The sequence below is a fragment of the Onychomys torridus genome, chromosome 3 (genome assembly GCF_903995425.1).
Source record: "Onychomys torridus chromosome 3, mOncTor1.1, whole genome shotgun sequence".
NCBI lineage: Eukaryota > Metazoa > Chordata > Mammalia > Rodentia > Cricetidae > Onychomys > Onychomys torridus.
The window spans coordinates 157155682-157181542 of record NC_050445.1 but is presented as its reverse complement, the minus strand read 5'-3'; the positions used below and the strand labels follow the sequence as shown (position 1 = coordinate 157181542).

General features: G+C 43.5%; 1 protein-coding gene across 3 annotated transcripts in view; it reads right to left on the bottom strand.

Moving 5' to 3' along the window:
- Positions 1-704: 704 nt before the first annotated feature.
- Sspn (sarcospan) overlaps positions 705-25861 on the bottom strand; it is a 37156-nt gene continuing 11999 nt past the window's right edge. For all 3 annotated transcript variants that reach the window (XM_036182107.1, XM_036182108.1, XM_036182109.1), the window contains 2 exons: positions 10613-10699; positions 705-4989 (listed from right to left, as the gene is read on the bottom strand). In XM_036182107.1, the coding sequence (XP_036038000.1) occupies positions 4621-4989; positions 10613-10699 (456 nt within the window). In that variant the 3' untranslated portion in view covers positions 705-4620. The remainder of the gene's footprint in view (positions 4990-10612; positions 10700-25861) is intronic.

Below are 25861 nucleotides of genomic sequence, written 5' to 3'. Positions count from 1 at the left end.
GTGTGTGTGTGTGTGTGTGTGTGTGTGTGTAAGCTCTATTGTGGTATTGTGTTCCTCAATATATTGTGCACCCTAATAAACTTATCTGGGGTCAGAGGACAGAACAGCCACTATATTAAAACATAGGTTTAGGCAATGGCACACACGCCTTCAATCCGAGCATTCAGGAGGCAGAGATCCATCTGGATCTCTGTGAGTTCAAAGACACACTGAAAACAGCCAGGCATAGTGACACACGCCTTTAATCCCAGGAAGTGATGACAGGAAGCAGAAAGGTATATGAGGTGTGAGGACCAGGTACTAGAGTCTTTTTAAGCTTTTAGCTTTTAGCAGCAGTTCAGCTGAGATCCATTTGGGTGAGGACTCAGAGGCTTCCAGTTTGAGGAAACAAGACCAGCTGAGAAGTTGATGAGATGAGGTTAGCTGTGGCTTGTTCTATCTCTTTCATCTTTTAGTGTTCACCCCAATATCTAGATCCCATGGTTTTTATTAATAAGACCTTTTAAGATTCATGTAACACTCTAGTCTCTACATACATGAGGAATCAGGCAGAATTAATCTTTCTGAACCTGCCTTATTTCACTTAACACCATGACCTCCAGGTTCTAACAAGTTTCTGAAGCCAACACTGACCTGACCTGAACAATTTCACATATACCAATTCACATACATCACACGGTCACATTAAAACATACTCAATGTCATGTCTTTGTGGATTATGAAAAGTTTATTAATAATGGAAACACATGCACCCCCCTTAAAAAACAACCACCTCAAATGTATAGAAACACTTCATCTTCTGATCTGATCAAGGCCAGGAAAGGAAACTGCAGCACCAGAACACAGACCCACAGTTGTGAAAGGGACAGTGCTCATTTGAGATAAGAAATTAGAAGACACAAATTCCTTGCGGTGGCTTGGCCACTAAGCATTTGGCCATCAGACAGACAAAATTTACACTGTACTGCTAAAGCACATTGTAGGTTTTTTAACTGGAGTAAAATCCAGTGGCATATTTATACAAATATGATCATGCAGCAAGGATTCAGAGACAGTCACCAGGAAATATCAGGACACAGTTCATGTTTGCAAATGATGAACAGCTTTCGTGTTCCTTTCTGATGGTCTTTCGGTAACCACTCCTCAGCTGCTCCCTAATACCCCTGGCAGCTTCTCTCTAGTCTCTCCCACAGTCTCATAAAGAAGAGTATGCTGCACATAGAAGGCAAGCGAAGGAGTATCAGGAAACCACCTTGGACATGGATACAAAACATACACAGAACAGAATTTTGCTGTGGGAACACACTGGAAGGCACTCAGAAGAGAATATTTAAGCTCTCGATCCAAAGGAGGAGAAATGCGAGGCCTGCCACTTGACTACAGTTTCTAGGGCTTTGGAGTAGCTATGGTTTAGGCATGGCTCCAAGGTGCTGCCTACACCAATTTGGATGGAGCTTGGGAGCCACAGACGATGGTCACGTGAAGGCACAGACCCGTTGAGTGGGCTTGGTTACAGTCTGTACATTCGGATTGTTGTATTCCTATTCCAAGTACTGCCAAGTCCAGGCTGCTTCTCTTCTCTGCAAAATCTTGATTCATTTAATTCTCCCGAAAGAGGCTTGGGAGGGGGGCTGTGCAAAGCTTGCTGTTTCAGGGTTTGGGAGGCACAGTCAGCATCCTGGCTCTTCGACAGATTTGAAGTGTAACATTCTGCTAAGTGAGAAGCTCTGTGCCTGCTCCTTCTCTGTTGGCCTTACTTCAGCTTCAATATTTGCAAAACATAAAGTCAAAACACTTCAAACCCAACCCAATGCCATTTGTTATTCATGCAACACAGTTCTTACACATACCAGTGTACAGTGAGCCTTCAGCAACAGGGTCCCTTCATTTGGTTTGCTCCTTCTATGCACTTACAACTTTGTCCTCCTCTTCAGGGAGTTAAGAATAATTTGATCATATAATAGTAAAATCCCCATTCTATGCAGACAAAACATTATAACCTTAACCATGCCTACTCTTGATTGTGTTAGAAAATAAGAAACCTGCAGACTAAAACTATTGTACTCTTTAAAATGCCCCGTGAGTTGTTTGTAAAACACAGAGCAACCTAATTGTGTAGGGATCTTGATATTCTCTCTCTCTCTCTCTCTCTCTCTCTCTCTCTCTCTCTCTCTCTCTTCCCCCCCCCATGCAGGCACACACAAAACCTTTTGAGTGTGCTGGTCAAAGCTGTGGAAAGTGTTCTGCTGTTCTGTGTGCCTGTAGTGGTACCCAGTGCACAGCAACTGACATGAAAACAACCTCCCTTTAAACGCACAGTCTGTGACAGCCCCGACTGCCAATCCTTTCACTATTTCTACAGAAAACTATCTTAAATCAATGTGAATTTGGTTATTCCTCAAATGTGTTCAGGTGCAACTGTGTTTGTGATATATGTGGAGGCCAGAGGTCAGCTGTCCACTTTGGTTTCTTTTGTTTCTTGAGACAAACTCTCTCACCAGAGACCTAAAATTCAATCATTAATAAAGCTGGCTGGTCCAGGTGTCCCAGGGATCTACCTGTCTCTACATCCTCAGTGCCAGGATTACAAGCACATATCACTATACCTGGTCTTTTTACCTGGGTTCTAAGGATCAAGTTCCTACTGGGGTGGCAAGCACTTGACTAACTGAGCCATTTCCCTAGCCCAGAGTTGGTTATTCTTAACAAACACGGAAGGTTTTTCAGGTCAGTATCTGGAGGCTTAGTGTTGTGTTCATGCACAGCTGAGATCAGACCTTTGGTGGGATTTTATCCACTAGATACTCCGATGGGCCTTTCTGATCTGAGCTAGCAAGCAAGAGGGGGCAGACTTAGGGCAAGGCAGAACATAGTTTTACCTGGAGTGAACTACAGTGGCCAATCTGCCAGCCGACTAGCCTAATACGTTCCTTTAGTTGGGATGTGTGTGTCACACAGACTGACTCCACTGTCACCATCATGGAACTCTCCACTGACTCTCAAGGAGAACACATGTTCCCAGAGGGCAAATGCTGTGACTAGGAAAGTATATGGACAGTCAGGGTAGAGAGCAAACCTGGCTGAACCATGACCTGGAACTTCTACTTTTAAAAACACCAACTAGGAGAGACATTCATGGTGGCCTTTACACAGTGTAGATTTCCCAGGTGAGCACCTTCATCAATGCACAGATGCTCTTCTGAATTTAGTAATAACAATAACACAGCAAAGTCTATCCTAACAAAGTACCTGTGTCAAATCTAAACTGATAACAAACTAAATCAACCCTCTAACAGTGGACATACCTTCCAAATGATGGCATTGAGACATCTGTCTCTAGGTCAACTGTAAAAGTCATCATTAATAGGATTTCACAGAAAGCCCAAGTTTACGACAGGACTCAACAGTGGTACCCAATCACCATCAAAGGTACCTGGTTGTCAAGAGAGATACTCCTCAACACATCACACATCACAATTGTGCTATTAGTCTAAGTGCTTCCTATGACAAATGCTCTTGTTTTTTCTCTAAGAGTGTTTTAAACCTGAGTGTTAGTGTTTTACAAGTTCTTTTTTTGCAGTGGTTGGCTTCCAGGAGAGTGGATCTTAAGACATCTTCCCTTGTGGCTATAATTTTTCTCAACACCAACAGCACTGCCTAAGGACAGCCAGAGCTCATTAAACAGCATAATTATAATGAACAATTAACTGGAAATTAGTCTTAATGATTTGTTTTAGATGATAGACTAGAGGCATAATGTAATTATTTTTAAACTTTCTACATCGTTAAGAATGCAACAGCATTACCATTCAATTATGTGAAGCGGACAATCATGGAGGGAGGCTACAGCCCACTCATGGAGTGGAGTTAAGGCAGCCAGAAGGCTGCACCCCACCCAGGTGTTTGTTCTACTTGTTTTTTAAAGCTACTTCATGCCTTAAAGACATCTCTACTATGATAAATTAGAGCATTCAACACAGAGATTCATCTTTCCCTAGACTCTACCATTCTCCAAGATACCACATGGATAATGGCAGGTGGTAGAAGGAGCTAGAAGAATCTGGAGGCTAGGAAGTGGCCTTAGATGCCAGTTCACACCATCACACTGGACGGATAGGAAAGGAGGTTGCATAAGTCATGGATGAAAGAGTGTTAGAAGTAAGCACCAGGAAGCAATTGATCTAGGTCATTCATTCCTCATCTGTTATTCCTTGCCCTTTAGTGTTTGTGAAATCAATTTGAATCTTGTTTCTCATAAAAACTTTAAAAGCTTTTGTTTTGTTAAATTATGTACCTGTGTGCATATGTGTGGGCACCCAGTACCCCTGGAGCTAGGGGTACAGGTAGTTGTGATTCACCCAACTTGGGTTCTGGAACTGAACTTGAACTCTGTCCTCTGCAAGAGGACTTGTGAGCCATCTCTCTATCCCTGACCTCACAAGAATGTTTTTTTAATGTACAATAGATATCTACAAAAAGTTCTTTTGTTTCTGAAAAATCTAAAAATACTCACTTAGAGAATGAATAAGCATTTGTGTCAAAAGTTTGCCTTTAAAAAAATGTCTTTTTCACCTTGGCTAGCCAGGGTTCTGTTTCTGCCTCTACGCCTCAGCCAAACTATTAGGTCTTTTGCTGTTGTCCATCAGAAGTCATCAGGGAGCGTAGCCCCACACCCACATAAAAGACCTGGTACCTGTGTTTCCACATCACAAAGCAAGCCAGCAAGCACACAAGGCCACAGACCAGGTTTAGAACCATCTGGATAATTAAGAACAATTTGAAAGTGCCAGTGATGCTGGTACAGTCAGCCACATCCTGGTAAACAAAGGTCCTGCTGAGAGGCTCCAAGGAGGACGGCAGTTTGCACAGGCAAGAATCGAGGGAGGTCTCACAGGTAAACTGTGCAAGCAGGGAACAGTGGTGGGCTGCAAACGCCACAGCCAGCATGCAGACCATCAGGCCCAGGGCACTCAGCAGGAAGTAGAGCACCTGCAACAGAGAAGAAAAGCCTTCTGTTACAGAGAAGATGGGCTGACCACAAAGCAGGGTAGTGAACGGTTTTACTGAGTTCTCTCAAACCCTAATACCAAGACACAGATATACTTCATGCTGATTAGTTAGATGACTGATGGATTTTTGCAACAGGGTCTCATGTCCCCCAGGCTGAGGATGGGCTTTAATTCCCAGTCCTCCTCCCTCCTGTGCTCAAGTGCCAGCACCATAGGTGTGTGCCACTGTGGCCAGCTTTAGAGTTGTGTATGCTATTTGTCATGCAGACCTTGGCTTTTTCCATGACCTGCAATGACCTGTTGGCTTGACTGTGGGATGTTTATGTCTAGATTTAGCAGGTAACGTAAATGAATCACAAACAAGCCCTCTCTCCCAGATGACACATGACACTTATTTTTTAAATTGAGAATTGTCAATCACAGGATAGAAACAAGATTTGAAAGTAAAGGCCAGGTTTCTGTAATACGAGCACTGTGTTGGTCAAAATTATTATGAGTTGATCAACTAGTGATGAAGGTTAATGGAAAAAAGAATGCACTTGATATGGTAGTTATCATACTACAGCCATGACTGTCAAGACCACGAGCAAGAGGCCTCTGGGCAGAAAAATAAATGATGGCTATGGAAGGCAGGTGACTGAGCCTACATTGGAGCTCTGGGATTGGTCATACTGGTTAAAGTTCTAATTCTGCTGGGAAGGAATTGTGGACTCTCCATAAACGTCTCTGGTTTACTTTACTTACTTCTGGAACATTGTGTTCAAAAGTCGTGGGTTCTCACCAACAAGGCCACAATAAAATTCCCTGTGCAGCAAAAGAGATGCTCTTGTGACTAGAGTCACACACCAGACACAGCTCTCTTTGTGGTCCACCTGTGTGGGGTCCAGATAAAGACCGGACTTTGGGACTAGTGTCTACAGTTTGTAGGGCAAGATTTATGCTGCCACATAGACAAAAGCTACTCCTTACCAAGAGCAGTTCTGATGTGTGGCTGAGGCCAGCCTTGAACTCCTGTTCCTCCTGCCTCCTCCCATGAAGGGCTGGGATTTCAGGCAGCTATCACCGTGCCTGATAAAACATCTTGTATCTTAGAAACATAACAGGAATAATTTGTACTTGACATGTTTAGTATTCCTTGGAGAGGAAAAATCAGGAAAGTGCAAAGTGGCATCATTATAAAATTAGAAAAGATTTATTTAATTTGTGATATTAAAAGGACTGCTTTGGTCCTGTCCCCAGAATATTCGGTGACAATATGTTATGTAGACTTGGCGTGTTTAGACTTCAAAATATGGATTTATTGTGTAAGGCTAATGGTATAGAATATTGAAAATATTATGGATTATTTGAAATCTTTGGGCTCGGTGATTGAATTTAAATTCCTGGTATAGGGAGCCAGTTTATGCTGGCCATGAGCGACTGCTAGCAGGAGGGACCCCAGTTAAAATGGTCATTCCCCTTTGTAGAACAGCCCCAAATTGAAATTCTACCACACCATTTTATTTTTTTATTTTTGGCCACCAGCAGACAGATCCTACAGTTGCTCTTCTGTCTACTGCATACCCTGCCTTGTGCACACATTTACAATCATACCCAGATGCACATGCATGTCCTTAAACGGTAACTATTTATAACACTTACTATGGGAAAGTCCATTTGTTGACAATAAGAAGTTTGTATATTTTAAAGAAAATAGGGCTGGCAAGATGGCTTAGTGGGTAATGGCTCCTGCTACCAGGCCTGATGACCTGAGTTCAACACCTAGAACCCGCATGGCAGAAAGGAAAAGCAACACCCTGCAAGATGCACCCCGGCCTGTACACACTGCATAGCACACACAGAGAAAAGGAATAAATAAGATATAATTTTAAAAATTTTAAATGATACATTTTAGCTCAGATATTTATTTGCCAAAGGCCATTTAACAAGCACACAAACAGTGAAGGACATGAGCCAGCAGGCCAGAGCACCTAATTAAGGCTTTGCTCCGGAATGCTACCTTGGGGCTCATCTGTTGGACATATTAACCGTTATTTCTTTACCTGCAAATCTGTTTGGAGTGATACTTCTAACCTGACTTCACAGTATCACCGTAAGGATCAAGAGCAGATATCTCCCAAGGGCACAGGAGTTAAACCAGCAGAGACAGAAGGCTGCCATTTCCAGGAACCTCCCAGGACCAGCTCTACTACTATCTGTCTTGTTTTCTTTGCGTGGGAGGAACAACGTGGACTTGGCTTGTAGAAGGGTGTAAACATTGACACAAACACAGAGGTTGCTTAATTGTAATCTAGCTCCTTAAAAGTGCAAAATCCAGCAGCTCAAGGACAGGGGGAGAAAAGCCACATCCCTTAGTAAAGTGACATGGGCACACATCAGAGTCAGAAAGCCTCTTGTCTGAGGTCACAGATACTCAAGCCTGCTGGTGACATCTGCAAGGCACCTTCCTGACAGCCACAGGCTCCTGCATTAAAACCCACAATTTAAAACCAGGTGCCCTGTTTTGCCCACATGACAGAAATAAACTGTCAATGAAGGCAGGTGTGTGGAATGACCTTGGATATGACAGCAGCCTGTGTGGGTGTCCCAGCAGAATGTCCCTGGAGGCCAGCTCTGTAATCCCCAGGCTTGCTCCTGACCTGCTATCTCTGGAACCTGCTGAGGCTTTCCCAGTTGGCAGCTCTGGGAGGAGGGGAATTCTGGTTAGATTTAATGTCTCCCCCTTGGCCAGAAGGGTAAGGCCTTTCTGCTGCTGAGGAAGTATCTGCCACCAAGCAGCCTGAGGAACCGCCAGCAAGGTGTCTGCAGGCACATGACCTTCAAGGGTCCAGCAAATGCAGGGGAGCACTCAGAAAAGGGGGTACACCCAGAGAGAGGTGGGAGGGTACACACCCAGCGACCTGCCAGGCTCAGAGGCAGAGTCCAGGGGAAAAGCAGGGAAGTGCTAGTGGTCTCCAGGTCTAAGAGCAGGGGAGTGTGAGCATGTATGTGCGGGTGTGCTTGTGAGTGTGTATGTGTCTGTGTGTGTGATTTTGTGTGTTTGTGTGAGTTTATATATGTGTATGCTTGTGTGTGTGTTGTGTGTGTATGTGTTTGTGTGAGTATGAGTGTCTGTACGTGTTTGTGTGTGAGTTTGTATATGTGTTTGTATATGTGTGAGTGTGAGTGAGTGAGTGTTTGTGTGTGAATGTCTTAGGGTTTTTTTATTGATGTGAAGAGACACTATGACCACAGCAACTCTTATAAATAAAAACATTTAATTGAGATGCTTCCTTACAGTTTCAGAGGTCATCATGGCAGGGAGCACTGCAACATGCAGGCAGATGTGGTGCTGGAGCTCAGAGGCAACAGGAAGTCAACTCATTATCACACTGAATAAAGCTTGAGAAAAGAGACCTAAAGCCTGCCCCCACAGTTACATACTTCCTCCAACAAGGCCACACCTCCTCTTGATGCCACTCCCTTTGGGGGCCATTTTCTTACAGACCACCACAATGTGTGTGTGTGTGTGTGTGTGTGTGTGTGTGTGTGTGTGTGTGTGTGATGTGTGAGTTTGTGTGTGTTTGTACAAGAAGACTCCATCACCATAGCATGGTGACTTGTCCTGTCTATCTAGGTGCCCAATAAGAGAAAATAAACTAAAAAGCTTAGCCCAGGGAAAGAGGGCTAAAATGCAGCCATGCAGTGACCAGCCCCTCCTGAAAGCACATTTCATCCCCCCTACACCACCAGGAGATGCACCGCATCAGCTTGCCCTGTTGGAGCCTGGACAAAGCTCTTTCTGGAACAAAGATGCCACAGAGAGCATCTCAGATTGCTGGCAGCAGCCTGGCTGAAGGTCCCCTTCAGGGAGGAGGAAGACAGCCTGTCTGTCAGTGTCTGTCTTGCTGAAAAGAGGAAAGCGCTAAGGAGGCTTCCCCAGAGGGGGTCTGCAGCCTGCCCAGCACTGACAACAGCTCTTCTTCTTTCTTTCCCTCCCTGTCCCTGTTTTTCTTTTTCTTTTGTTGTCTTTTGTTAAGGGACAGATGTTGAGATGCCTGAGTGGGGACTCACTGAAAGGGAGGCTTCACCTGTGCTGTTTTCAGGAATCAGGAAGGGAGTGAGGAAGTCCAGGTGCTCTCCACGCCTGGATAAAATCCACATTAGAGTACTCCTACCTGCTGGATGAATTTCCTGGAACTTAGCAAGCTATTTCTTACTAGGTTTTTGACTTTCTTGTTCTTTTTTTCTTGTCTTTTGTTTTCTTTGCTTCTTCACATCACCGTGCCTTGTTATTTGGTCAGACTCATCAAAAAGAAGAGCCTGAACTCATGTCTGCCCTCTCTTTGCCTTCTTCTAAAACAACAACAACAAAAACCAAAACCAAAACCCCTCATATCAAGAAGGTTCATTTCAGGGCTGGAAACAGGATTTAGGGGTGAAGAACACTTGCTATTCTTACAGAGGACCCAGGTTCAGTTTCCAACACCCACATGGTGGCTCACAGCTGTCCTTCAAAGTGTGAGCACACTGCTTTTTATACCACCATCTTTGAGTATATGACATTCTCTTCCTCCTCCTCCTCCTCCTCCTCCTCCTCCTCCTCCTCCTTTTGAGACAGGATTCCATGTAGCTCAGCTGGTCTCCAACTCAGTACATGGCTGAGGCTGGCCTTGAACTTTTAAGCTTCTGATCCTCCTGTTTCTGCTTAATGAGTCAGTCATGAGCCATCATGCTCCATTTATTTGGTGCTGGGAGTCCATGCTAGGCAAGCACTGTACCAATTGAGCTCCATCCCCACATTTTAAACACATCCTATTTTTTATATTTGTGGTTTTTAAATGACATTGTTGACTTATTCTTGGGCTTCATGTTTCCTGACTGTAGCAAAGAACATGCCTAGAAGAAAAGTCAACTACAGATGGGCAAAGAGAAACATACAGAACATTCTTCATTCTTGGCTATGGCACTGAGTGAAATCCACCAGCCAAGCTGCTCAGTTTGTTTTATGTTCCTCACCTCTGAGGGAAGTGTTTAAGTCTCTGTTTAAGTTAAGTATAATCTGGAGATTATATTTGTGGAGTGAGGTGCTGTATACTTAAACAGACTGCAACCAAACGCACTGTCCACAACAGACAAAAAGTTGATAGTAATGAAAGACAGAATTGCCAAGCCATGCATAGCCTAGCCATTTCCCACAGACTATTGGCAGGACCCACTGGATTTGGCCAATGTTCCTTTTTCTGTCTTGGTGCTCCCACCTACAAGGGGAAACACTCAGATTGTTTCATTATTGAAATATTCCAAATAACCACAAGATACAGAAGCGGGCACCCAGAGAGACACCTTTCCCTGGCCAAGTGTTTCCTTGAACTGATGACTGTTCAATATTCCTTTTTGGGACATTAAAGGTCCCACTTCATGTGCTCTAGGAACAACCTAACTCATGGAAATTAATTAAAAGGACCAGCATTACTCTGTGTCTGGACCAATAAAACATGTTTGGACTGCCTGAAAACGAAGTTTCTAAACTCGTCAGATATGTAACATTTGAAAAGCATTCTTCATTTTGTGCTCACATTTCTTCCTATGTAATGATTCAGAAAAAAGGAGAAATGACTTACTTTCATCGAGAACTGGACACATGTTCTCTCATCAACTTGATATGAGACACAAAGCATGAACAGTCCAAGGTAGGCCACCACGCAGACCTGCAGCAGGGGACAAAGGACATCACTGGGGCACACATAACAGGACTCCAGAAACACTCAGCTCTGTGTCCTTCCCTGGGATCTATTTTGTCAAGCCCTTCAGTTCATTTTATTTACATCATGCAGGTTTTTCTCAATTTGTGAAAATCAATTTTAAAGATGTATCTTTGCTAATCTTTATTGAGTATGTGTTTGTGTATTTATGTGTAGGTATGTGAACATGAATGCAATGTCCTCAGAGGCCAGAAGAGGGTGTCAGATCCCTAGGCAGTTGTAAGCCATCTGTCTTGGGTGCTGGGAACTGAACTAAGGTAGGTAGGTTCTCTGCATGAGCAGTCTGCACTTTGAACCATGGAACCATCTATCCTGCCCAGTGGAACATGGTTGTAAAATAGCAAAAACATTATTTCAACTTAGCCAGTATTTATTAAGTTCCTCTGTGTTCCAGGTACTACAGAAGATGGTTCAGAATATATACAATGATAAATTAAATTTAATCTATTTGATTAGTGTATGTCCAGTAGAGTCCAAATAAACTCACTACATGCCATTCAGAGAACTATAAAAGGTTAAAGAAATTGAATCGAATAGGAAAATACAGAAGGCTTTGCTTAAAACTTAGGCTTGAAAAGGCCTAATAATAATGACAGCCACTAGCAGCCTGCTGGAGCTCATCTAAGGACTTTCTTCATGTCATCATCAAAGAACCCTATAAAGGAGGTGTTGGGGTGAGGGAGAGGAAGCCGGGGCGTGCAGCACACAGCAGTCAGCCGGGCTGAAAGCAGATGCAGGAGCCACAGCCCAGCAAGGGGACAATGTAGAGCAGGCCAGCAGAACAGACAGACCCACGCAGAATTGTGACAAAATGTAGAGTAGAAAAGGCAGGGGGACAGAATGGGGTGATAAGGAGGTGGCTTGGCTCTCCAGCAGAGGAGTGATATGGCTCTAGGTACACTTCAGGAAAATAAACAGAGATGTTCTGTGATGTGGCAAGGATTCTGAGATGCTATTTCAGCAATCCAAATAAGATTAGTCTATTGGGAAGCTGGGTGTGGTGGCCTCATGCCTGTCATCTCAGTGTGGTGGTATTGTGTTCCCCAAAACATTGTGTGTTCCCCGAAATAAACTTATCTGGGGTCAGAGAACAGGACGGCCACAATATTAAACATGAGGATAGGCAGTGGTAGCACACGCCTTTAATCCTAGCATTCCAGAGACAGAAATACCTCTGGATCTCTGAGTTCAAGGCCACATTAGAAATAGCCAGGCATGGTGACACACGCCTTTAATCCCAGAAACCCAGCCTTTAATCCCAGGGAATGATGGTACAAAATAGAAAGATATATAAGGCGTGAAGACCAGAAACTAGCAGCATTTGGCTGGTTTAGCATTTGGCTAGTTAAGCTTATAGGCTTTGGAGCAGCACAGTTCAGCTGAGAGCCATTGGGATGAGGACACAGAAGCATGCAATCTGAGGAAACAAGACCAGCTGAGGAACTGGCAAGGTGAGGAAGCTGTGGCTTGTTCTGCTTCTCTGATCTTCCAACGTTCACCCCAATAACTGGCCTCAGATTTGACTTCATTAATAAGAACTTTTAAGATTCCTACTACATCTCAGCATGCTGGAGGCTGAGGCAGGAGGACCACCGTGAGCTTCAGGTGATATATCTAGAAAGGTGCATCATTGGAATCATGAGCACGTTGGTCTGAAGAGTTGTGAATGGAAAACAAAGCAAGACTCAGGGAGGTGGTTCTACAGTGCAGGATGGGCAGGTACAGGTGGGGAGACAAGAGGCTGGGCAGTTCAGGTTTCTAAGTTGGGGAGCAAGTCCTGTGTGAAAGCACTTTCAAAATTTATTATATTATCAGCATGTATTAATAATGTGCAACAGATCTCATCATGACATTTTCCTACACGTGTATAATACATCTCAATCACATCATCCACTTCCTTTACTGCCCCCTCCCATTCCAATGACCCCCCCCCCTTTCTCTTTCCACCCAGCACCCTCTTCCATTTTCATGTCTTTAAAAACATTTTTAAACCCTCCAGTGTGGCACAAGTTTGGCGAGGCTGTCGGGTTCACTACCTCTCCTTACACCGAGGATCTGCAGAACTGAAGCAAAGGAGCAAAGGCCTTGGTTTGTTTTTTCTTATTTCTTTTTTCATCCACAGCAAGCCGGACAGAATGTTTCAAACTCACTTCTGTCACATCCTGAAGCACATGCCTGGGCTTCCTCCTCAGCTTTTGTCAGCAGGATCAAGATTTCTCCCACATAATGCCTTGGTCCCTGGAGGCTGCCAGGCTGAAATCTCAGTTGCCAAGCTCTCAGTCCTTCTCATGATGAGACATGTACATTCTAATGATCAAGACAGACTGACCAGGATCTTAAGAACAATCACAGTTCCCCCACAATAAAGAGCAGCCTCTCTTGGGTCACCTTCACTAGGCCTGACCTCCAGCAAGACACTGCATAGCATTGTAATGCCCAGCCACATTCAACAGCACACCACTTGTCCATCTACTGAACTTCATGGCGTACACAGTCTGTACTGTTCTATGGCCCTGGGAACTGAGAGACAAAAACCACAGTCTCACTCCGAGGCTGCCCCAGCCTGACAGAGGGAAGTGGCAATATAATGGAGGTGTGAACAGCATGTAAGTTGCAGGAATGCACAGATGGTGTAACTGATGGAGGCTTGGGGAAGCTCTCTGGAGGAAGATGGATGAGAATATGTTTGTCGTGTACCTATATGAAGCAGTTAAAATTGTATGAAATACTGGCCCAATTAGAGAGTCTTGTGAAAATAGATAACTGTCCAAGTTACCCACTTTGGACAGAAAGTAACTCAAATATACTTCTTTTAACTTTGGTACATTGTGTCATATTGTTATAGGGCTTGTGCTAGCCACACACTGGCTTTGCTTACTTGACCTAACTGACTACAGATACATCCCTTAAAGAAGTATGACCACATGGCAAGGAGATGCATAGATATAGATTATTTTTCATTTTGCCAAGGCAAGAAAGTAGCACCCAGAATACTCTGCAAAAATGAGAATTATCATTTACCTCTCCCTCAGTGTATATTTATATTCTGGACTTGTGATATTCTCACTGCCTTCAATGTATTTGTTTTCTTCTTTCAACACTATTGTCAGCATTGTTAGACAGGGTTGTTGGGGATACAAATGTCTGCTGAACACCTTCCATTATTTCTCTGCCCTTCTCAGTCCCATTGATCAACTGTAAATGTGAAACATGACTCTATTTCTGTACGTATTGGATGCAAAGTGCTTTCATCCAATAAGTATTGTAACAAGAGGAACTTAACCTCTCCCCATGGTCATGAAGTCAATGGACCACTCAGGAAAGCAGAATGATTGCATCTCACTGGTTTTTCTGAAGGGAATCCCCTTAGAAGTCACTTACATTATATAAGGAAAAGTAAACTATTAGGAGTCATTTTCAACAAATGATAAATGTATTGTAGTCTTTATGTGGTGTTGTCTTACTCAAGAGAACTGTTAACACATAATGTGCCAGGAGAATAAATAATAAGAAAAAACAAAAGAGCTATTAGAGATTGCTTATTGGATCAAGATTTTAAGACCAACAGGGATTCATAAGCATGGCTGGAGGGTTTTTTTTTTAAACTCTATTCTCATTGCTGCTTCCTTATTAAACAAGGCCAAGAAGCCTAGTTCAGAATTACCTGAAGAGCTTGGTCCATCCCATCCTTGCAATTTCTTACTCAGCAGGTCTAGGGTTGAGACCCAGAATCTGCATACTTAACAAATTCCAATACTGCTGCTGCTGGTCCTGGGGCCACACCCTGAGAAGCACAGGTCTAGGTGTAAACAGTCCCCTGAGTGCCTGTGTGGAGTCTATCAGAATGGCAGAGTGCTGTATAGAGTTATTTCTCATGAACAGTGAAAACAGTATGTATTATCCAGGACCACTTACAGTGTGCTCAGCCCTGTGTAGAATGTAGCAGGCTTTTTTGGACTGCCAGCCCCCCCCCCCCAAATTATGATACAGAGATTTATTTTTAATTATGAATGCTTGTCCTTACCTTATGCTTGTCCCACTAGCTCTCACAACTTATGTTACCCTGTTTCTCTTCATCTACATTTTACCTCAGGGCTTTTTACCTTTCTTTCATTCTGTATGTCCTACTCTGTGTCTGTCTGGTGGCTACCTGGCTGGCTGGCAGGCCCTGGGTATCTTCCTCTCTTTCTCCCTTGTTCTCTCTCTCTTTTATTTTTGAGCCTAATGGAGCAAACCTTTACATAGTTAAAGTAATATTCCACAACAGTAGAATTCTTCCCCTCATCTTCATAATGTAAAAAGTTAGGTGTATGTTCACTGCAAGATGAATTTTTAATATTCATAATATATACACAATTAAAGTGTTCGTACCATGAGACAACCTAATGCTCATAATGTAAGAATTCTTAAAATTGGAGACAAAACTCCTCTGTCTCTGAATTCTCAGCACATGGTACATACACGTCATCCTGATACACTGGATAGGTATCACCCACATCAACCCAAAGTAAAACCATCTTTGACAAAATTGGACCACGTCTTCAGGGACATAATAGTTAATGTTCAACAATGGCTCAGAGCTGTTTGCCATATCCAGTCACTCCCATGGAGTAAATTCTACCAGGACAGATTTAAAAGTACTAAAGAGATGTGTGCCATCAGCTTTCATGAGATGTACAGACTTCCCTCCCACACTCCATCCCACCACATCTTCTGCCTCTGCTTTGATGGAAGCATCTGCTCACTCAGTGAGGTTGGTTTATTTCTGTTTGGCAAATTAAGCTTTACTAACTGCTTAGAATCCCTACAATAAGCACAGAGACTCAGTACAAAGGGGCACAGGAGAGAGCCAAAGAGAAATCCCACAACACACTCTAGTCCACCTGTATCTATGAGAAACATATTCTAAGGACTCCATCAGATGCTCAAGAAAGCAGGTAGTATATCTATCTAGCTATCTAGCTATCTAGCTATCTAGCTATCCATCTATGGAAAATATATCAAATCATAGCATCATATTAATCACAAAATATAACACATAATAATATACTATAATAAAGTTATCAGCATCAATACTCTAGTATGTGAAGACCATTAGTAAATAAAATGGAATTATTTGAATGTAAGCACTATACTTAGAATGACAGTTGATTTGGTAGTCTGTATATCAGCTAAATGGGTAATAGGTGGGTAGTGTATACAACATGGAAACACTGAACAAATGGATGATTCCTATCCCCTTGTGAAATAAGCAGTCAACACAATGCTCCCTTCCAATTATTATCAAATCCTTTATCCATTTCACAGGGTTGTCATCATTGAGACAGCTATATCTCTTTTTGTTGTGTACTGTTTGTTAAAGGTACAGCTTTTAGGGTTAATCAAATAGAATTTAAGCACAATGGAATTGTGAAAGACATCCTCTGCATTTGTTATCATATTAACACTTTTCATTATAGATTTAGGCAAAAGCAAAATAATCAGACACAGAAATGTGTCCTTCCCATTAGACTTTACACACAGACACACACACACACACACACACACACACACACACACACACACACCCCGAAAAAGAAAAAAGAACATTCAAAACACCACAAAACACTAGGTCACAGTTCCTTTAACAAATGAAAACGAGTGGGGCGGTAGTGGTGCACCCCTTTAATCCGAGCACTCGGGAGGCAGAGCCAGGTAAATCTCTGTGAGTTCAAGGCCAGCCTGGTCTACAGAGTGAGTTTCAGGACAGACGTCAAAACTACACAGAGAAACCCTGCCTCAAAAAGACCAAAAAAGGGGGGCCAGGGGAGAAGAAGAACAAATGGAAACGAATTGCGTGGTTTGTTTGAAAATCAAGTATGAACCTGTACATGTTGTTAGAGCTGCGTGGTGGGAAAATGTGGGTTTTATAGCTTGAATTTTGATTCCATTTCTTTTTTCTTTTCTTTTCTTTTTTTTTTTTTTTTTCTGAGACAGTGTTTCTATGTGTAGTTTTGGAGCCTGTCCTGGATTTCACTCTGTAGACCAAGCTGGCCTCAAACTCACAGAGATCCACCTGGCTCTGCCTCCTGAATGCTGGGATTAAAAGCGTGTGCCACCACTGCCCAGCTTGATTCCATTACTTTACTCATGAAGTGTCTTAGATTAAAGTCTTCTCCCTCTGATCCTCTACATTCGACAGAATCTCATGAGATCCAGGCTGGCTTGGAAGTCACTCTGTAGCTGGGACCAGCCTTGAATTCGGACCTTCCTGTCTCTACCTCCTGAGTACCAGGGTTGTAGGCATGTACCACCACGCCTGGCTTTAACTGATTCTCTGTGTTCTCAGTTCCCCCATCTGCAAAAAGAAGCAATAATGCTTTGTTGTTATAGTTAAGCTGATGACTGAAATGTAAAGAAAGTAGCTGGGATAATCCTTTCATAGATCCAGAGCACACCATTGATTGTGGAAATATTGTTACCTAGTGATTACTACTGCATAGTTATTGTGGCTGTCAGCGATGAAGTTTAAAATCTATTTAAAGGCCGGGCGGTGGTGGTGCACGCCTGCAATCCCAGCACTTGGGAGGCAGAGGCAGGCAGATCTCTGTGAGTTCGAGGCCAGCCTGGTCTACAGAGCTAGTCCAGGACAGACTCCAAAGCTACAGAGAAACCCTGTCTCAAAAAAACAAAAACAAAAACAAAAACAAAACAAAAAAATCTATTAAAAGGTCTTGAATGTACTGTCAACTTAGCCAGGCTCACAACTGAGACCATAGGTCACACTTACTGCATCTTCTAATTAGTATTTGTGTAAGTGGTCACTGGGCATGCTCTTGATATTTATGTAGGAAAAGCCTGTATCTAGATGATTTGACATCATGCTAACAATGAGCGATTTTCCATGCTCAGTACCTCAGTAAGCTCACTGTGAGAGTCATCCCATTTCCTTTGTTGGTTTTGTTGTTATTGTCATTTTTAAGACAGTTTCGCATAATCCAGGCTGGCCTCAAACACACTATGCCGCTGAACTCCTGACCCTCCTGACTCTACTTCCTAAGTGGTGGGTTCACCAGTGTGTGCCACACCTGGCTTCTACTTCACACTCACAAGTGTCCTAGGAAGTCACTGTTACTAGTTCTGTTTTATAGACAAGGAACAGAAAACTCAGTGACGGGCTTGATGATCACCGTGGTGGAGTCGAACATCACAGAGTTAATAGTGTACTTGTCAGAGTAGGGCATGGTGTCTCCCTGGAGGAATCCTGGCAGCAAGTGGCAGAGATCTGTGGCGGCCACCAGCTCCTGCTCCTGCCCCTGTCCTCAGTGGCTGAGTCATGGCTGGGTTCAACTCAGTCAGGGACACTCACGTATCTAATACTCAGTGGAGAAAGTAATACTGGCTAATTTATAAGTTGTTTTAAAGACTTTGAAGTAATGTGCCTGGAACAGCAGCAGGTATTATTTTCCATCTCACATGAGCTCAATTTCTGCCAGTAACTCACTCTGAAATCTGAGCTGAAAATGAATAATATATGTAAATGAAAGCACCCTGTCACATCTTAGACATAATCTCACTCTGCTGTTTTAACAAATATTCATTGTACTCCACCTTGTACCACGGACTCTCGGAGGCTTGCAGACCTTACAGTGCCCTGCCTCAATGGCCTTGAGTAGAGTGGTGTCCTTGAACAAATAAGTAAGGGGGCTGTAATGCAGCAGTGGCTAGGAGCCACCTCAGCGCTCTTCTCTAGCAGGGCAAAGTGATGCAAAAAGAGCCAGACATTCTTAGGTGATAGCTTTGCCTGAAGAACAAGAACTGATCATTCTCAACAATTCCAATATGCAATCTTGCACATGCACATTTGAGAGTTCGAGTGCACACACAGGCGCACACACACACACACACACACACACACACACACACACACACACACAGAGTGAATTTGCAGTTGCTTCTCATGTGAATCTTGCTAGCTCCCTTTCTTCAGCATCACAGACCCACTGTACATTACCCAAGACTGAGGCTATATGTGTGACATGCACGGACCCAGGGAACAGAAATGTAACTGTCTGCCAGGCAGTGGTGGCGCACGCCTTTACTCCCAGCACTTGGGAGTCAGAGCCAGGTGGATCTCTGTGAGTTTGAGGCCAGCCTGGGATACTGAGTCAGTTCCAGGAAAGGCACGAAAGCTACACAGAGAAACCCTGTCTCAAAAAACCAAAAACCAAAAAGAGAGAGAGATAAAGGAAGGAAGAAATGTAACTGTCCACGGTTTCATTGTGAGATGGGCAGCACAGCTTACAATGGAAACTTAGCACTGGATCTGGTAGTCCCAGCATGTCTAGGACCTCAGAGACGTCTGCTTCCTACACTGCTGAAGGAGTTAATGGGACAGCATATGGAAAGGGCTTAGTCTAACACCTCACAAGGCAGCTGATAAACACCATCAAATGGGTAAAAGAATTCATTCATGTAGCGGCCTGGCCTGCAAGGGCCACTTGTCAGGTGCCCCTGGGTAATGCTGGCATGAACAGTTAGCAAATATCTGGGAGATAGAAACCTCTTTTTCTGCTTCGTTCTGTTCTGCTGTAGGCCAATTACCAAATGCCCCAGAGATGCCACTCTCAGGACACAGTGTGCTCTGTATGTTTCTGATCACCCTGTCCTGTGATAATATATAGAGGCAAGCATTTAGAAATGCTGGGGGTGGGGACCTGTTCATTGAAAAAATAGTTCCTGGCCATAACAGATCCAAAATTAGTATTATTTTTAAAATCCACAATAGTTGCAGCTGAACCTAGTGCACAAGACATCAGCAGAGTACAGAAGAGGCAGGAACAAACAGAAAGACCGAGAACCAGGCTGAAGAGCGGGCTGAAGCGAACAGGAAGGATGGGGAGCAGCAGTCTCAGGCATCACACTTATGGCTTTAACTGTAATCTTTAAAAATAAATCTTGGTTTCATAAATCAGACTCAGAATAGTGGCTTCTTTTCTACTACACTCAAAGGTATGTTATAGTGATATTTTATTTGTATTGAAATGTGATTTTATTTGTATGTCAATAAAGTTGCCTTGAGGTCAGAGCAAGCCAGAGCAGAAGCTGAGCAGTAGTGGGGCACGCCTTTAATCCCAGCACTTGGGAGGCAGAGCTAGGCGGATCTCTGTGTGTTCAAGGACACAGCCAGCATGGCAAACACACGCCTTTAATCTCAATACCAACCATAGAAGACCTGGAGGTCTGTACAAACAGGCAGTGATGAGGAGGTCATGTGGCTGGGTTTACAACCAATGAGAGAGGAGAACAGAAAGTTTTTAAATAGACAGGACGCAGAGAAGTAGGTCTCTTGCAGAGAGGAGGAACCACAGAAGCAGTGAAGGGTAAGGTTTTCCGCTCTTGCTCTGACCTCGTGGTTTTTAACTCTGCAATCGGTTCTGTGTTTCTTATTTAACAAGCTGGATACATCTACAGTATGTAAGTGAAAGAATTATATACCTAGGAACTATTGCCATGGGGCATCTCATTTACCTGTGACATGGCAGTGCCTTGTCATTTGCCTTCATAAACTACAGTCCTAGAGGACCACCCTCTTTACTCCTTATTTTTACTTACTTTAAAAAAAAAAAAAAATCTTTCACCAGAGCAGAGATTGTTGATGGAAAAGTCCAGCAGAGAAACCACTTTGCCTGCCCATGAAGATGAGGTCTGAGTTGTGACTCACAATCTAGGCTTTGTATTTCCACATCTTCTAGGGAAGTTGGGGAAACCTTTAATATTTGATTTGTAAAGATAACACTGTTTCTTGAAGCACAGGCTGGCAGGGAACTCACTATGCAGTGGGGACAGTCTCGAACTCCTTCTTGCCCCTCTTGCTTCTGTCTCCTGACTGCTAAGACCAGAGGTATGTGCTACCACACCCACATGTTTCATTACTTTTAAAATAAGTAAATATTAGAGATATAGGTCAAAATTTCTCTATTAGAAGGGAAGTGTAAATAATAAATAATTCTTTTGCATAAAGTGTGCCCTCTCAGGGTTTCGAAAGAAATGAGATCCATTAAGATTTTTCTCCCATTTTCTTCTTAGTTCTTGTCCTTTTGCCTGAAAAATTTCTCTGTGGCAAGTACCTGTCTGAACTACAATAACTGTATACACTTTTCATATGTAAGTGTGTAAAAACATTGAAATTAAACCATTAATAATATGGCAATTACCTTAAAACACAGAAGCCAACCTAGTCCAGCCCACAGATGTGTTATACACATACATCTCTTTACAAAATAAATTGTGAAACAAAATTTCTGAGATTCTTTTTTAAAACCCAGTGGTTCTCAAGGCAAGTATTGCCCACAGCACTGGCAGCAACAACCTGCTCAGCTATGGCCAAAGCTCTGATTGGTGGGATGGGTAGAGGGCCTCAGGAGAACTTCTAAAACCAGTGATGTCCCTGCCGTGCGTGTGGTTCAGTGCCTTCTGTCCAGCTCAAAGTGATGGGCTTCATCATGATTTGACACTTCTAATAAGCACAACTATTTTCTCTTTAGTGTTTTCCACCAGTGAGGCTTTGGAACTTGCCCTGCTGTGTTTAGCCAGATCTCTTTCGCAAGCAATCAAGTGGGAAAGAAGATGGTACTCCTCAGATCACTGCCCTGCTTCCCAGCACACAGCACTGTGCGGCACCAACTTGCCACCTTGTACCACGTACACATGATTCTCACAGAACTGATGAAGACAAGTTGAACGTGCAAACAGAGGCTGAATCAGCAAGCGTGAATTCCCTGAGCCCCGTGGATACTGCACATTTTCCTTGATGCTTCTGCCAAAGCAAGATTTCTGCTGGAAAACTGGGAAGATGCATGGGAAGCATGCCAGCACTCAGGAGCCGCAACTTGGATGTTCCAAAGCCTCTTTTGAAAACCATTTTAATCGAGTCATGACTGTAAGCCACCAGGCTCTCTGCCTGGGTGTTTCACCCACTCTTGGAAACCCACATCTAACCCAGTGTGTTCTCTATGGTGTCTTTTCACAATGTAACACAGATCTATGCATTTGGGTGAAAGTTAATTCTTTGCAGGAACTGCTGAGGTATTTCACAATTACATCCTCAAAAGATTGAATAAATACAGACAACAGAACCTTGAAGCAACAAAGTAAGTGATGGATGAAAACTAAGCTAAATACCAACAGGACAGAAATTGGGTCTTTGACTGAAAATGTCCTTTACTTTCTTTGTCTGCCTGGGGTACCACCACTCCTCTGTCTAAAATTCAGCCATATTCATTATTCTTTAAGCCATGTTCAAGTATGTCCCTCATACTTGAACTCAAACAAAGCGATCTGATCTTGTATATATTAGCTCATTTACTTATAAATACAGTACGTAAAAAAGTATTATATTTCTTTACAAAAAAGTGTGACTCCAGAAGGTTAAGAAAATTGTAAGTTGATCCAAAAAGAGATTTTAAAAGCATCAAGAAGTTTTATTTTGTATACTATCAAGGACTAAATTACATGAAAACATCTTATAAAACACTTTAAAATACTTGAATAAATGTAGTAAATATCCTTTATATTAACTAGCAAGGAAATAAAAGGAGCTGATGCAGCAAAGATCCTAAAGAGAAATTGCACAGTGCGGGAGGCCGCGGCCGTTTGCGAGTGAGAGGAGATTCTGGGTTTTAAGAGTTACACAGGCCATGGCACTTTGAACATCTCTATAGGCATCAGCATGGAGCCAAGGAACCAAGTCTGTGCCTTTAGCCTGGCTACACCCTGACAAGTCTAGAAAGCAGTCAACCTCCAGCCCTGGATGGCTTCTGAACTGTCTCGTCCAATGGGGCCTGGGTTGGGGTGAGTTTAAACTATCTGCATGATTCTGGAACCTAATAAGATGGACATAAAAATGACATTGACTAACGATTGGTTATTTCAATAAACAAATAATGGGGGTATGGGAAATAAAAGGCAAATCTTTTAGTAAAGGAAATATAAAAATCATAATAACTAATTACAACTGGATCTTGATTTTTAACAAACTGTGAAGAAATATTCATAAATTAATTATGGATGTTTGAACACTGATTTGTTCCTAGTAAGAAATTAATTTATGTGTAATACTAGAATTTGATTATGTTATAAATTTTACCATTTGACTTAACTAGCAAAATATCTATGGATAAAATGACATCAAGACTGGGTTTGCTTCAGAATAACTACAAGTGGTTATACAGTGAATTGTGAGAACATACAGGACAAAGCTGGGTGACAGGGACATAAGATGTCCAACCACGTCAGTAAAGTGTCTAAACTGTAAGCACGAGGACCTGAGTTCAATTCCTCCCAAACTCACAAGAAAAGAGTCGGATGTGGTGGTGCATCCTTGACATCTCAGTGAGGAGGTGTGGAGATGGGTGAATCCCTGGGGCTTGTGGGTAGGCCAGCCTAGAATTTGGTGAGCTGCAGGCCAACAAGACCCTATCTTGAAAAAGAGGGAGGAGGAGGAGGAGGGGGAGGGATGGAGGTGGGGGAGGGGAGGAGAGGGGAGGGGAAAGAAGGAAAGAAAGAAATGACTGCAGAATTTGATGTCCCCAGGCTCAGACATGAGAATAGCACTCTTGAGAGAAAGTTACTCACTGTACAACACAGGACAAGCAGAGCAAATCAATATGAGCCATCTTGTTTGAACCTTACAACATTATCAAGCGGCTTCTCAAACTGACAATGTTTTAAAAGTATAAGCTGGCTACAAGGGAACATTAAGCAATTAATGTTAGTATAAGCTTATGTCTGAGAATCTTTCTGTCCTTTTGAACACAAGGAGGTCAATGTCCCCGAGCAGCCTGAAGTCTGTCCTGTGTGCCTCTCCACAACTTGGCTAGCCAGACACAGGGCTTTTTGTGAGGTGTGTGTGAGGACAGGAGAAGGGGAGTGAAGCTTCTGGAGGTCTCGTTATGGAAAAACCTGTGGCGAACCAGATTTGATGACTGAATGAGAATTATTTATTGAGGATTGCAGGACACAATCGTTTTGGTCACCCACGTTCATTTTTAAAATCATAGTTGGTCTTAGAATCCTGAACAAAGATCAAAAGCCTTCAATAAACCTCCAATAAACTACCTTTTCAGGAGTGTTTGGACCCTCTGTTTCAGAATCAGGCTGGACAAGAGCCAGCATGGGAACAGAGCATGGCTCACCTGAGAAGGGGCTCCTGAGGATAATGGTAGAACTCAGCCTTTCATGCAGAGTAAAGTTTTCCTTTGTTCTCCTGAATTGTTTGCCTTGACACCTTTCTTGTCCTTTCATGGCCTTGGGTACCCTTCCCAAGGTAACATTGTTCTCACTCTTCCCTAAGTGTAGGGCAGACCTGCCTTTGCCTGCCTCTCTTCAGATTCTCCTGGGACCACAGACGCCTCAGCTTTCACAGCTTTCCCTACACAGCTGAACAGGAGATAAGGTACAGCTGGGCCTAGTGGTCTGACCAGGGCCCCCCTTCTGACACTGTAGAAAAGCTAGGGTGTCATTCTCCACAGTTATCGGTAACATGGCCTCCGGAGTAGCTTACACATCAGCAATTCACCCTTTTTTCCATTTCTCCTGCTGTTATCCCTCCACTCTAGAGAAGGGGCCTTGATAATAGCTTATCATAAAAAGGTCTGTAAGGGCGGTGTGACAATGACTGCTAAGTCAAACATCTTCAAGGCAACACCTGAGTGAGATGTCACTGAGAGGACCCCTCCAGGGCTCTCGAATCCTCTCTCAGGAGGACAGTCCCAGCCAGGGGGCAGCTGCTCATTTCTACACTGACAGACACCAGAGTCCTTCTTCACAGGAGCCCAGCAGATAAGCAGTCACCACTGGCCTTTTGCCACCCTCCGGAAAAGGTAACACGGGAGTATTCCTGTCGATGCTTATGAGGCAGAGGCTGTGGTTTTGAAGATGTTAGATGGGCAAACATCAAGATTATGGTAAAAAATCAGAGGACAGGGTAGGGAGGTGGCTCAGTGAATAGGGCACTTGCCATGCAAGCCTGAGAACCCACATGACAAAGCCCAGCAAGGGCATGTCCAGCCAGTCTAACCTATTTGGTGAGCTCCAGCTTCAGTGAAAGATCCTGTCTCACATGTGCACACACATGTTCATGCACACACATACACACACAGACCAGAGGAGACATAGGAAGGTCCCTGAACCTCCTGTTGGCAACTGGTTTTGGAATGAAGCTGGGGCTGACTGCCCTGAATGGCTTTGTGTTTGGGTCTGTAAGCTGCCTTCCCAGCTTTCTCTGTGGGATGGCTCAGACCTGTGTGGAACTTGGCAAAGGAAAAGCAAAGCCTGGTAGGGATTTTCATGATTGACAAACAGAATCCCACAAGGTGTCCTTGAACTATCTAAGTGGGGGCTAGCTTTCTCCATGTCCTACAGCTCAGGATCCCTGCTAGGGAATGGTGCCGGCCACAGTGGGCCCTTCTTCCCACTCAACTCAGGAAAGTAAGATGAGCCCCCACCCAGGCACACATGGAGGCCCATACCCAAGTTGATCCTGTCAAGTTGACAACTAACACAAACCATTACAATAAACATGAATCAATCTTCCTCATGGGAGAGAGAGCAGGTTCCTGTGGTGTGAGCAACTTCCCACAACAACACTGCTCAGCCAAACACTGACCTAGCCAAGATGTAAGTTAGTGACACTTTAGCATCAAGGTTATCACTGGAGCAGGGAAGGGAGGCAGGAATTGACCAAAGCCCCCACCCCACACAAGTGCTTGTAAGAGTTAATGCAGCCAGTGACATTCTTCAGTCACTCTTATAACCAATTTTACTAACTGGGTATGCTTGATTTATAAATTAATAGAAACTTGTCAAAAGAAGCGATTAGTGACTGCAATGAAAGCAACCTCTCCACAAACCTACAAAACCACCACGTTACCAGACCAGCATAAGCCCCAAGTTCATTCTGAGCACTTATCCTTATGCTCACAGTAGCTCCTACCTCCTACCAAAGCTTCGTGCAACATACAGATCATTTCAGAAAACCACAACTGAGAACAACTGACCCTGGGGTGCTCAGACCCTGGGATAAATCTACAACACAGTCTCTGCACCCAAGGCTCAGGGAACATTGAG